We start from the raw sequence: 14,273 nt of genomic DNA on the forward strand, positions 1-14,273 counted from the left end.
TTCTACATGGAATGTTGCTATTCCACTGGCAACATTCCATGTAGAAGTCGGCCCTTGCGGATCACCAATGTGGCCGCCCAGGCTTCTGCTTCTGTGAGTCTGACGTCCTGCACGTACGTGCAGGACGTCAGACTCACAGAAACAGAAGCCTGCTGCAGCCTTCTACATGGAATGTTGCTAGTGGAATAGCAACATTCCATGTAGAATCTCCAATGGTATCTATTTTACTGTCATAGTAATGCTTGAATGTTTTCACTTATATACACTGTCAGCTAGCACATTTGCTTATTTCCGATCTGAGGAAGAAGGGCAACCTTCGAAAGCTAATCAAGAAATGTATTAAGTTACGTCCAATAAAAAAGGTATCATCTTATTTTCTTTTCCATGTTTTATTTTGTTTGATTTCTATAGATTCTACATGGAATGTTGCTATTCCACTAGCAACATTCCATGTAGAAGTCGGCCCTTGCAGATCACCAATGTGGCCGCACAGGCTTCTGCTTCTGTGAGTCTGACGTACGTGCAGGACGTCAGACTCACAGAAACAGAAGCCTGCGCAGCCTTCTACATGGAATGTTGCTAGTGGAATAGCAACATTCCATGTAGAATCTCCAATAGTAGCAACATTCCATGTAGAATCTCCAATGGTATCTATTTTACTGTCATAGTAATGCTTGAATGTTTTCACTTATATACACTGTCAGCTAGCACATTTGCTTATTTCCGATCTGACGAAGAAGGGCAACCTTCGAAAGCTAATCAAGAAATGTATTAAGTTATGTCCAATAAAAAAGGTATCATCTTATTTTCTTTTCCATGTTTTATTTCTATTGATCACCTTTAAAAGTGGACTAACACGGCTACCACACCCCTCTATTAATTGATTAAAAGCTCCCAGAAATTTAACATAAAATGCCAGATATGGCCATGTTTCACCAGTATAAAATGACTGGCTGGTGTAACCGTTAAAACATAGGAAGCTAGATTCTGGGATCGGTCTCTCATAAAAATGCCGAAGACGCGGCCATTTTATACTGGCGAAAACATGGCCATGTCAGGCATTTTATGTTACATTTCTGGGACCTTTTAATCTATTAGTGAAAATTGTGTCAGGATTTCATATATTTTTGTGCGTAATCCCCAAGATTCTATACGTGGCGCCCAAATTTGGGTGCCAAAATCTGTGTCCAGGTCAAAGATGTGCCCACCAATTAATCAGCTAACAAGCCATCAACTGAGGTCAACAATTATTGCAGTTAATTGGCAGTAATTAGATTTTGCGCACGCATCTTCCTGTGTGCCATTCTATAACCCTGCACACCTAAATCCCCTAGCGCACAACTGAAAAGGGTGCATGGCCAGGGGTGTGGTAGGGGCATTCCAAAAATTGTTGAATACCACCCTTCCCACGCAGAAAATGGCAAGAGTTTGCCACCGGAATTTACACCAGATTTCAGCTAGCGTAAATACCGGCGTTCAAATTTGGGCAGGGGCATGGGCTCTAAGTGCTATTCTATAAAGAGAGCTCAGCGAAGAGCACCTCCCCCCCCCCCCCCCGATTTCAGCATTAGTTGACGGACTATTTGAAGTATCTGCTGCCCTTGTGGAATTTATTTGTATGCGCAATATTCTGTATTTTAATGGTTTTATATTGTGTGTTTATTTTGGTCTCTGCCTTGGAAAAAAGCAGATTATAAATAACTAGTAAGGAAGGCCCGTTTCAAATCGCAATGAAACGGGCGCTAGCAAGGCTCCCCTCCGTCCCTTTGTGTCTCCGGCCCCCCTGCAGACTCCGTGCGAATGTGTGACCCTGGCCCTTTTGGCACACCCCCCGCGTGCTCCGCCCTTGACGTCATCGCGTTTTGACGCAAGGGCGGAGCAGAGCTACAGTGCAGTACAACGTTGGAGCTGAGAATGTGCTCCGCCCTCAATGTCATAACGTTTGACGCAAGGGCGGGGCCCACAGACTGTGATTTTCTGTGGCTTCAGAGCTTCAAACTTACGAACCTGGCTTCAGTGACGTCAGTGCAAATAGAACGTTGAGGGTGAGTTTTATATATATAGATAAACTATAAACCGTAACTCCGGGAACTCTTTATAGCATAGCGCTCCACAATGATTTCTTCTGGCACCCAATTTGAACGCCTTTTACTGAATCTGGCCCGTATGGTCCCCGGGATTCTATAACACCTTAATTTCTGTGTGAAAATCGAAGTGTTTTCTATCACAGCGTGTGTAAGGTAATTGGTTAACTAGCTAATCAGCACTGTCAATTGAATGTTAACAAAATTATCAGCACTATTTGGCATTAATTCAGATTTACGCTCACAACTCGCTAAGCGTATTCTGTAACATGGTGCGCTTAAATTATAAGTCGCATAGTTGAAAAGGGGGTGTGGCTATGGGTGGGGGTGTGTGGCCATGGGCGGGGTGTGGGCGTTTCTAAAATCTATGCGTTTTGTTATAGAATACATCCAGTAAAATATAGCGTAAATGGCCGTGACTAAATTTGGTCGCATGGAGAGGTGCTCGGCATATTCTATATACTGAGCAGAAATTTAAGCCTATTCTATAATATATGTGTGCTTTAGATAATTCTATATAGTGCGACCTGAGTTGCGTGAACAAATCTAGTCTTATTCTGATTTGTGCGCATAATTGGCTTAATAAAGCCAACATTGGGTCTTGAGGGGGAGGGGACAAAGTTTTGCCCACCTTGTCGCCACTCTTCGTCCACCAGCTGCAAGTCCCTTATACTTGAACTGGTGGGGGGGGGGGGGGGGTCTCCTGCATGTTCCCTTGGTGGCCATACCATGCTGGCCCCCATCACCCACCCAGTCCATGCTTAGTTTCTAGAAAACTGAGCATGCGTGGGAGAGGCCTGCCCCTGCACATTTATTTTTTTTTGTTACATTTGTAGCCCGCGCTTCCCCACTCATAGCAGGTTCAAGGCGGCTTACATATTATATACAGGTACTTATTTGTACCTGGGCCAATGGAGGGTTAAGTGACTTGCCCAGAGTCACAAGGAGCTGCCTGAGCCTAAAGTGGGAATCAAACCCAGTTCCCCAGGACCAAAGTCCACCACCCTAACCACTAGGCCACTCCTCCACTGTTGCTACTATTGGAGATTCTACATGGAATGTTGCTATTCCACTAGCAACATTCCATGTAGAAGTCGGCCCTTGCAGATCAGCAATGTGGCCGCGCAGGCTTCTGCTTCTGTGAGTCTGACGTCCTGCACGTATGTGCAGGACGTCAGACTCACAGAAACAGAAGCCTGCGCAGCCTTCTACATGGAATGTTGCTAGTGGAATAGCAACATTTCATGTAGAATCTCCAATAGTAGCAACATTCCATGTAGAACCTCCAATAGTATCTATTTTATTTTTGTTACATTTGTACCCCGCGCTTTCCCACTCATGGCAGGCTCAATGCGGCTTACATGGGGCAATGGAGGGTTAAGTGACTTGCCCAGAGTCACAAGGAGCTGCCTGAGCCTAAAGTGGGAATCAAACCCAGTTCCCCAGGACCAAAGTCCACCTCTCTAACCACTAGGCCACTCCTCTACTCCTTTTTTGGTCAAAACTGAGCATGCACTGGGGGGGGGGTGGGGGGGGTGAGGGGTGGGGGAATGGAGGCCCAGCATTGTAAATCTGACCAAGGAATGTGCGCTTCTGCTTGCGGGGCCTGAATCTAAATGGGGGGGGGGGGGGGGGGCAGGCTTAATGGCTATGCCCCTGCATTTTAGTATTATTGTATCATTACTTTCCTTCCTGTTTCCCTGCCAGCTAGGTAGAAGAATTGACATTGAAAATATCTCCAGGAAATCAGAGGAAGATCCGTTAATTTAGAAAGTGCTTTGGTCAAGAGTCCATTTTGTATTCTAGATGCTTGCTGTGCACTCAACCACCAATTAGCTATGCATTGGCTGCTGGATAGCCAATGCATAATTTGATTATCAATAGATTTCTAAAAATGATACGGATAATACTGGGCCTTTTATTTCACTTACTGTTCAATATTCAGTCACTGGCTAAATTAGACCTGGATAGTAAAAACCAGCCCATTGAATATCCAGGTATGACTGAACTTCTGCTGGCATTTATGTGGTTTCTGGTCAATATTCAGCCAGGACCCACAAAAGACACTTATGTGAATGGCTTACTGGGGGGCTACAATGAGATACACATGTTTGAAAACCTGGGCGTAGATAGGAAGACTTTTTAATGCTGAAAGAACAAATCCTATGTAAGCCTGAAGGCATATTAGCCAGGCAGAAGAGGGCAATTTTTAGCTGGCCTGGTTTAGATAAATGACTTTGAAAATTGCTCTCAAAAACTATTACTGAGCTATGTGACACAATGAAAAGCAAACAAATGGATTAAAATCGCTCCAACTATAGCCACGATGAAAAGAGGGAGGGAAGCTCATCAAAGCTTCAGAGGTCATATCAGTGGCGATTCTAGCCGGCATGACACCCGGGGCGGATCGCCAATGCGCCCCCCCCCCCGGCGAAATGACAACCCCCCCCCCCGGGTGTACGCCGCGGGGGGGGGGGGGGGGTGCTGCGGCGTGCGCCTGTCAGCTGACTTTGCTAACTTCGCTGCAGCTCCCTCTGCCCCGGCCGGAACAGGAAGTAACCTGTTCCGGGGCAGAGGGAGCTGCAGCGAAGTTAGCGAACTCAGCTGACAGGCGCGCGCCGCGGCACCCCCCCCAGCGGCGTGCACCTGGGGTGGACCGCCCCCCCCCTTGGTAGGCCACTGGGTCATATTGAAACTTTTTTCTGTTTGGTTTCAAATTTTTTGTGAATAAAAAAAGTGCTTAACATGTGTTAACCGACTTTACATACGTTAGTTCATCAGTTAACATGTACTAAATGACTGTTGTAGGTAGTAAAACTTTTTAAGGTGCTCTAATGAATGCAGACCCCCTCCTGGTCTTCAGTTTTGCATCAACACTTCCATATAGCTTAGCCGAGATTGGGAGGCGGGGCTGGTGTTTGGGAGGTGGGGCTAGTGCTGGGCAAGACTTCTACGGTCTGTGTCCTGAAAATGGCAGATACAAATCAAGGTAAGGTATACACAAGAAGTAGCACATATAGTATGAGTTTATCTTGTTGGGTAGATTAGATGGATCATGCAGGTCTTTTTCTGCCGTCATCTACTATGTTACTATATAGAAAAAAAAAAAGGGATGTTTTTACTGATAAGTCTGTTACAGAGGAAGGTCTGCCATAATGCCCATTATTTCAGTGCAGACTGTACGGTTATTTATCACGCTAGCTAAATTCATAAATCACGACCATTCCTTACATATATAAAACAGTGAACACTTTTACATAGGGCAACGGAAGAGCTGCTTGTGGAGAATCAACCAGGCCCCTCAAATAGCTCTTCCATTACACCTCAGTCCTAATGTTCAAGATCCCTCCTCCTCCCGGTAGAGCTCTCCCTTTGGCGCAGAGTATTGGGGGCGCTTTTGGGTGCCGTCTTTTCTACCTATATCAGAAAACCTAATGGGTTAGTCTCGAAAGAGAAATTTAGTTCAGCTTTGGTGTGGGTTTATTAAAATTTTAGATGCCGCTCTTCATGAAAGAACAAGAAAACGGTTTACAATCGAATAAAAAAATAGGAAGAGAAGAAAACGGAAAGGAACGCCAACGAGTAGATCGGATAGAGAAAAAAACAGGGAACTACTAGGCAAAGGTGGTTAATGAAGCTAAAACAAGAACATTAACAAATGAAAAATAATTGGGGTCATCGTCCCGGCCGAAATCCCTCAACCCTACTTCTTATCATTTCTATAGCGCTACTAGACGTATGCAGCGCTGTACACTTGAACATGAAGAGACAGCCCCTGCTTGACAGAGCTTACAATCTAATTAGGACAGACAAACAGGACAAATAAGAGATAAGGGAGTATTAAAGTGAGGATGATAAAATAAGGGTTCTGAACAAGTGAATAAGGGTTAGGAGTTAAAAGCAGCATCAAAAAGGTGGGCTTTTTAGCTTAGATTTGAGGACGGCCAGAGATGGAGCTTCACCTACCGGCTCAGGAAGTCTATTCCAGGCATATGGTGCAGCAAGATAAAAGGAACAGAGTCTAGAGTTAGCGGTGGAGGAGAAGGGTGCAGATAAGACAGATTTACCCAGTGAACAGAGTTCCCGGAGAGGAATGTAGGGAGAGATGAGAGTGGAGAGGTAGTGGGGGGCTGCAGAATGGATGCATTTAAAGGTCAGTAAGAGAAGTTTGAACTGTATACGGAAGCGGACAGGGAGCTAGTGAAGCGACTTGAGGAGTGGGCTAGTGTGGGTGTAACGATTTTGGCGGAAAATAAGCCGTGCTGCAGATTTTTGGACAGATTGGAGAGGAGAGAGATGACTGAGCGGAAGACCAGTAAGAAGTAAATTGCAATAATCCAAGCGAGAGGTGACAAGGGTGTGGATAAGGGTTTTGGCAGCGTATTCAGAAAGGAAGGGGCAAATTTTGTTAATGTTGTAGATAAAGAAATGACAGGTTTTGGCGATCTGTTGAATATGTGCCGAGAAGGAGAGAGAGGAATCAAAGATGACAACTTAACCTCCCCTCAAAACTTTATACTGTCTAGGAGCGAAGAGAATTTTTCTTTCCTCTTTTGGATCGTGTCTTGCCAACACTGGTGCTTCTCATGCCTTCAACTTTTTAGATCTTTTACCAAACCACAGTGAACAAAAATTCTAACCTCAATTTAAAATGTAATTACATAGTAACATAGTAGATAACGGCAGATAAAGCCCTGTACTGTCCATCTCGTCTGCCAGAGTAGATAAAATTACATAAAGGTATGAGACGGCTGAAGGGAGATATGATAAACATCTATAAAAGAAAATAATGAGTGGAGTGGAATGGGTAGACGTGAATCGTTTGTTTACTCTTTACAAAAATACTAGGACTAGGGGGCATGCGATAAAGCTACAAAGTCGTAAATTTAATACAAATCAGAGAAAATGTTTCTTCACTCAATGTGTAATTAAACTCTGGAATTCGTTGTCAGAGAATGTGGTGGCGGTTAGCTTAGCGGGGTTTAAAAAAGGGCTGGACAGCTTCCTAAAGGAAGAGTCCATAAGCCATTATTAAATTGACTTGGGGAAAATCCACTGCTGATTTCTAGGATAAGCAGCATAAAACATATTGTACTTTTTTGGGAACTTGCCAGGTATTTGTGACCTGGATTGGCTACTGTTGGAAACAGGATGCTGGGCTTGATGGACCTTTGGTCTGTCCCAGTGTGGCAATACTTATGTACTTATGATACAACATATGTATACCTGATCTTTATGTGTTCACGCTATTTTCAGGGCACAGACTGTAGAGGTCCGCCTGCCACGGTCCTTGTTCTAAAACTTCTGAAGTTGTCATCGAAGCCCTTGAAAAGCTCCAATCTAACCTATTCGTATCTATTCACGCCACGTTCAGGGCACTGACTGTAGAAGTTCACCTAGTGTGATTAAAAGTAGGAATGTTCTTCTCATGACACCAGAAAGCAAATACTGTTCAAATGATATAAACTTTTCTTTACTCTTATTTTGTCTAACAGATCCTTATTGTCTCCCTCAGGGCTTCTCCCTTCCCTTTGCGTCTTGGGACTCTGGAGCGAAAAACTCCTTGATCTTAGCAATGAAAGGAAGTCTACCACACTTACCTTTTCATTGATTCTGAACAGACAGGGAACTAGAATGCTGGGAGTTAGTTTGAAATAAAACTTCTTTTTGCTAACCCTCAACAAAGGGTCTGTAAAAGGATAGTCTGCTTACTCTGTCAAAAATCTAGACACTGGGCTAGGATTACTAGACGTCCGAGTTTCTCTGGGCATGTCCTTGTGTGCTGAGCCCCCCAACCCCCCCCCCCCTAAAACCCACTCCTCACAACTGTACAACACTACCATAGACCTAAGGGGTGAAGGGGGGCACCTACATGTGGGTACAGTAGGTTTCTAGTGGGTTTTGAAGGGCTCACATTTACCACCACAAGTGGAACAGGTGGGAGGGGGGATGGGCCCGGATCCCCCTGCCTGAAGTGCAGTGCAGTACCCACTAAAACTGCTCCAGGGACCTGCATACTGCTGTCAGGGAGCCTGGGTATGACATTTGAGGCTGGCATAGTGGCTGGCAAAAAATATTTTTAAAGTTTTTATTTTTAGGGTGGGAGGGGGTTAGTGACCACTGGGGGAGTGAGGGGAGGTCATCCCCAATTCCCTCCGGTGGTCATCTGGTCAGTTCGGGCACCTTTTTGAGGCTTGGTCGCAAGAAAAAATGGACCAAGTAAAGTTGACCAAGTGTTCGTCAGGGACGCCCTTCTTTTTGCCATTATCGGTCGAGGACACCTATGTGTTAAGCACGCCCCAGTCCCACACTTTGCTCTGTCAGAGAGCCTCGATGTGCTATCACGGCAGCTGTACAAACAGATCTGAGTGAGGGATCCTGGGTGCTTTTTATGAGTGGTGTTGGTCTCGCCAGTCAGCAGATAACACTGTACCTTACAGATTTTGAAGACAAATGCATCCCAAGGAAGTCCATAATCCATGCCACTTTTGCATTTACAGACTGTGACAATAACGAGAAAAGTAAATCTTATAATGCCCTATTTAGCAGCTCTTTGTTTAGTCTGTAAACCGTAAAGCTCCATTTTAGCCTGAGAAAAAAATAATAGCTAAATGAAAAATAAGGTGAGAAAATCAGACTAATTTCAGCATTGAAGAATACTGGACATTTCCTCGCTTTTAAAGACTGAAGTAGGGACATTTTCCCGAGTGCTCTCAGGAGGAGCGTTCGAGAACTTGAAAAACAAAATAAATACCACCTACACCAATGAGCCTGTCACTTCCCATCTGCTTTGGATGAGCAAAACTTGGGTCAATTCTACATTAGGCTTAGAGGACAAGACAACATGGCGGCTCTCATGAACTACCCTGCAATAATGTGAATCTCTGGATGACTGCGTGGAGAGCTCTCAAAGGCCATGCTGATCCCAGGAGAAGACCAGACTTTTTGCAGGGATTAACACCTTTTAATGGTCCAACGCAAGAATTGTTTTAAAGACAATGATAATAAAGTACTGTGATCACCTTGTCTTGCCAATGTGATCAGATCTGAAGGTGGGATCCTTGTCCTCATGATCTTTCCTTGATCAATTAAAGTGTTAATCACAACCTGCAAAATATCTGTGGACACCAAATTGGCCGACGGGGCAAAGATCTAATCAATTAAACTCTTTTGTGTGGTGGGTCTTGATCTGCTTCAATACAGAATGTATACAATCAAAACTTGTGTGCACTTCAAATCCCATAAAAGTTCATTATTTTAACAGTATAATAAATTTCAAACAAAATCAACAAATTAAAAGGGTCCTTTTACTAAGGAGCGCTAATGGATTTTGCGCACTCTAATAATTAGCCTGCGCTAAATGGTAAGAAGCCTATCATATTCCTATGGGCGTCTTATGATTTAGCACATGTTATGGGGGGTCCTTTTACTAAGGTGCGCTGAAAAATGGCCGGCAGTAGAGTGGACATGTGTTTTGGGCACGCGCAGAATCATTTTTCAGCGCTCCTGTAAAAAAAAAAAAAAAAGGCCTTTTTAAAGTTTTTGGCCGAAAATGGACGTGCGGCAACATGAAAATTGCCACGTGTCCATTTTTGGGTCTGAGACCTTACTGCCAGCCACTGACCTAGCGGGAACCGGGCGGTAATGACCTACGCGTGTCAAATGCCACTTGGCGTGTGCCAAATATGCATGTGCAAAAATCATTTTCAGATGCGCGTATCAGCCGGGTGCCAAAAATGAAATTACCGCAAGAGCCACATGGTAGCCGGGCGGTAACTCCATTTTGGCGTGCGTTGGGCACACGTACACGCTTACTCGGCTTAGTAAACGGGCCCCTAAATTGAAACTGAGGTAAATTTGTCATTCATTTTAATGTAATACTGCCCAATCAATTAAGGATATCACTTTTTATATCTCTATCTATCTTTACATATACAGTTTTATGTATATCTATATATATATATCTGTTTAATTTGAACGCTTTTCTACATCTTTAAAAAATATAACTCCGGCATTAAACGCTCTCAATCACATTTTAAGAAAATACGTATAACATTTCAACAAATAGTTTAAAAAGTTTTCTTCTCTTTTTCATCACAAACCTGATATCTGCACTCCCAGAATGTGACATATTTCTAGAATTATAACTCCCCCCAAAATCTATATTTTTAGAATCTGGAGACCAAATAACCTCCTACGTCCAACTGACATAGTTCTTCAACAGCCTTCAAACGTGTGCTCTTTAACGCTCGAATTGTTTAAAGACCATTATTTATTCAAGTCACAAAGGTAAACACGAGGCGGAGCACTGGTAGCAAATAAAATTATACGAATGTCCGTTAAAGAGCAGAGCGTCATGACCATATAAGAGTTACTTCACATAGTTCAGCAACAATGAAATATTGTACTCTACCTCCCATCGATTGATAGAAAACAACGTTGGCTGCCAGGTAAAAGAGCCGGCCTGTAGCAGTGTGAAAAGAAGACATTTATACATGCGTTTCAATGTACGAATGGCTAAGTGCTAAGGATGGGATAAGGGCGTCTTCTTCAGAGGAATCGTTTACAGAGTCCTTCGTTGTACTGTTTTCACAGATGTCCAGGAAGAGGTCAAGGTACAAGAGTTTCCAGTCTTGAAAGTCCTTAGATGTCAAATCTGGATTGTCCAGAAGCTTGTCTATAATGGCTACTTCTCCTTCTCTGGCCTGAATGAAAAAAAAAGCACACAAAACCATATCAAGGTGTCAGCTTGGTACTTACACAAGTGTGGATAATTAAAGGGAAGGGGGAGGGACCATTTTCACTTGCTTTCCCTGCTGCAAAGTGCATGAGGTCTTCTGTACCTGCAAATCTATTAGCTAATTTTCAATGGTAAACCGCTCCATTTGGTTTATTTACTTGATAAACTACAGTATCCTTCCAGTGTACAGCAAGATGATTTACAAAGAAACTATACTGTAAAAACAATTGGGTCGATATATAAACCTGTTGGTCTCCGTGTTTTCTTAAGCGCTGCTGCAATGTTTAAAAACATGGTCATTATTTTAGAAGCCCTGTTCAAAGATTTACATGAGTAAATACCTGCATTTCCATGTGTTCATCTCATAAACATGTAAAACCTGATTTTAGAAAGCCAGCATTTATATACGTATATCTGCACTATCGCCCAGAGTCTATATATGCCCCCCGATATTCAGCCGGCGGCAGTCAGCGGTTTTTAAAATGCTGATTGTCCCCGGCTAAATTATCCCCCAATATTCAGTGCTGGGCCATTTCTGGGCACCGGTACTGAATATTTGGACAGCCTGACCACCCGGAGCTTATGTGGGTCCGGCTGATATTCAGCTGGGGCTGCATAAGAGTTATGGGGACGGGACCCGCATAATCTTTTTCTGTTTAAAGAACCCCAAAGGCCCCCAAACCCCATCTCTCCCCCCCTGCGCCAACGCCCTCTCTTCCCTCCCCCCAGCCTGCAATAAAGACCCCAGCCCCCCACCCTTGAAGGTGGTCCAGCAGGGTCATTGGGAGCAGGAGTGTAGACCCTTTGCTCCTGCCCCTTATGGCGCCTCTGTAAAATCAGTACTACATGAAGTACCACAAGCTGCCGTGAGAGGTTGCAGCCCTCAATGACCCCACTGGACCTCCAGGGATGTAGATAAGCCTGAGGACTTACCTTCTTGGTTGGGGGAGAAGGGGGGCCATCTTGCAGGAGGGGACGTCCTTGATGCAGACTGGGGGACGGGGGGTGGAAAAGAGGGGACACTGTCAGGGGGCAGGAGGGGGATTTTTTTTTTATACAGAATTCTGAGGGTGCTGGCCCGATACTCATAGCTAAGCGGCCTTATTTGAGCGGTCTCGGAGGATATTCAGCGGGATTGCATATCCCATTCTATCAACCAAAACAACAAAAGGAGGTCCAAGCCTCACGGGTATGCAATAGCAATGAAAGAAGTAGTGAGGCAACAAAAGAAGGCAGGATTCGATGAATGCACAAGGAGCTTTAATTCGTTCATACAATCCAAATCAAGAAGGACACATGTGGAGGTGACTCGACATGGCTATGTTTTGGAATATGTGCTTGCATCAGGATTACTTCTGCCTTTACAATCAGCTTAGACTAATATAAAAGATATCTCTGCAGATAAAACAGAAATGACATCAGCCACTGAAGCTGCATGATCGAGGAGCAGTCAGATAGCGTCCCTTCGAGAGATGAAAAAGCAGTTGATGTGGTTTCTATTTTATCTGCAGAGATATATTTTATATTGGTCTAAGCTGATTGCAAAGGTAGAAGTATTCCTGAGGAAGGCGCATGTGCCGAAACACAGCCGTGTCGAGTCACAGGCAAGTCCACTGGCTGAGGTACAAACTGTAAGTCTGCTGGAGACAGGAAATGACTGATCTGATCTGGAAATTACTTTCCACTGCTGATTAAAATTGAACCCTGGGAAAACCAGGGCCTACTGATTAAAAGAAACAGGAGTTACTGTAATAGAAACTGGAGTGAGAGAACTGGTGCGAGAAATCAGTAGGCCCTGGTTTTCCCAGGGTTCAATTTTAATCAGCAGTGGAAAGTAATTTCCAGATCAGATCAGTCATTTCCTGTCTCCAGGAGACTCTGAAAATCTTAGGTGTTACTTTCGATTCAAACTTAACTTATCACTTGCATATATTTCTAATATAGTTCAGTGCTGTTACTATAACTCAAAATGATTTTCTCAGTGTATCAGCTGTTCACCAAACAGGCTCTCAATAATTTCTAATTTGGATTACTGCAACAGTCTCCTGCACGGAACAAAAACTACAGAGATTAGACGTCTACAATTGGTCCAAAATACAGTGCTAAACTATCTTAACTATAAACCAAAAATTTCGGGCAAAAAGAGGCCCAAAAATGGGGATCTCAGTTTATATTCTTTGGTTCTTCCTCACTCCCTGAAGTTTACCCCCTCCCCCGATAACCTGTGCTTCTGTCCTCTGCCTTCCCACCCAATAACCAGCATTTCTGTCCTCCCCACCCCCGATGACTGGCACTTCTATGGAGTGATGAAGAAAAATGCTTAACAGATTTTAACTTGATTGTATCTGGCAAACGTAGAAAAAAAACCTGGTTCTGTGTACCGCATAGGAAATAGTATCTTGTAACAACATTACTAAATTCAGCATATAAAAAGGAGCATCCCCCGACAAAATTTTAAAAACCATTATGCATGGTATAAAATGAACACTTTTGAAAATACTGGTGAGTTTACAGGGTTGGATTCATTATATAATCACGTTGATTTTGAGTAACACCAGTGCTTTTTTTGTGCCGGTACAGCATACTGGCACCTTTTTTTCCCCCTTCCACGTTCATATCCCCCCATTTCCTGTGGCCACACAGCTGGTTTTCCAATGAGCAGCAGCAGCAGCGCCACGGACACAGCAAGGCGTAGCGGGCTCAGGGCTGCAGTGCTAGGACACGCGCTGTTGTCTCTACCAATCCCCTGCCCCGGAACAGGAAGTTGAAGTCAGAAGGGAAGGGGATCGGCAGAGCCAACAATGCGTGTCTGAGCACTGTGGCCACTAGGAAAGTTGCTGGATAGAGTGAGAGGAGGCAGGGGGAGAAAAACTGGATGGGGAAGAATGGGGACAAGGGGAGAAATATTGGATGAAGAGGGGAGGGGACAAATACTGGATGAAAAGAGAGGGGACAAGGGGAGAAATAATGGATGGGGAGAGAGAGGGCAAGGGGAGAAATGCTGGATGGGAAAAGAGGGGACAAAGGGGAGAAATACTGAATGGGGAAAGAGGAAGCAAAGGGGAGAAATACTAGATAAGGAGAGAGGGGCCAAGGGAAAAATACTGGATTAGGAGAGAGGGGCCAAGGGAAAAATACTGGATTAGGAGAGAGGGGCCAAGGGGAGAAATAGTGGATGGGGAGAGAGGGGACAAGAAGAGAAATACTGGATGAGGACAGAGGGGACAAGGGGAGAAATGCTGGATGGAGAGAGAGGTCAACGGGAGAAAAACTGAATGGGGAAAGAGGAAGCAAAGGGAAGAAATACTAGCTGAGGAGAGAGGGGACAAGGGAGGAAATACTGGATGGGGAGAAAGGGGACAAGAAGAGAAATATTGGATGAGGAGAGAGGGGACAAGGGAAAAATACTGGATTAGGAGAGAGAGGGCAAGGGGAGAAATGCTGGATGA

At 44.3% G+C, this 14,273-nt stretch overlaps 1 protein-coding gene across 1 annotated transcript in view; it reads right to left on the minus strand.

Moving 5' to 3' along the window:
* Nucleotides 1-10,098: 10,098 nt before the first annotated feature.
* Nucleotides 10,099-14,273, minus strand: part of CNKSR2 (connector enhancer of kinase suppressor of Ras 2) — a 659,600-nt gene continuing 655,425 nt past the window's right edge. The window contains exon 21 of the mRNA XM_030202257.1: nucleotides 10,099-10,789. Coding sequence (XP_030058117.1) covers nucleotides 10,574-10,789 — 216 coding nt within the window. The 3' untranslated portion in view covers nucleotides 10,099-10,573. The remainder of the gene's footprint in view (nucleotides 10,790-14,273) is intronic.

The sequence above is a fragment of the Microcaecilia unicolor genome, chromosome 4 (genome assembly GCF_901765095.1).
Source record: "Microcaecilia unicolor chromosome 4, aMicUni1.1, whole genome shotgun sequence".
In the NCBI taxonomy this organism is placed as follows: domain Eukaryota; kingdom Metazoa; phylum Chordata; class Amphibia; order Gymnophiona; family Siphonopidae; genus Microcaecilia; species Microcaecilia unicolor.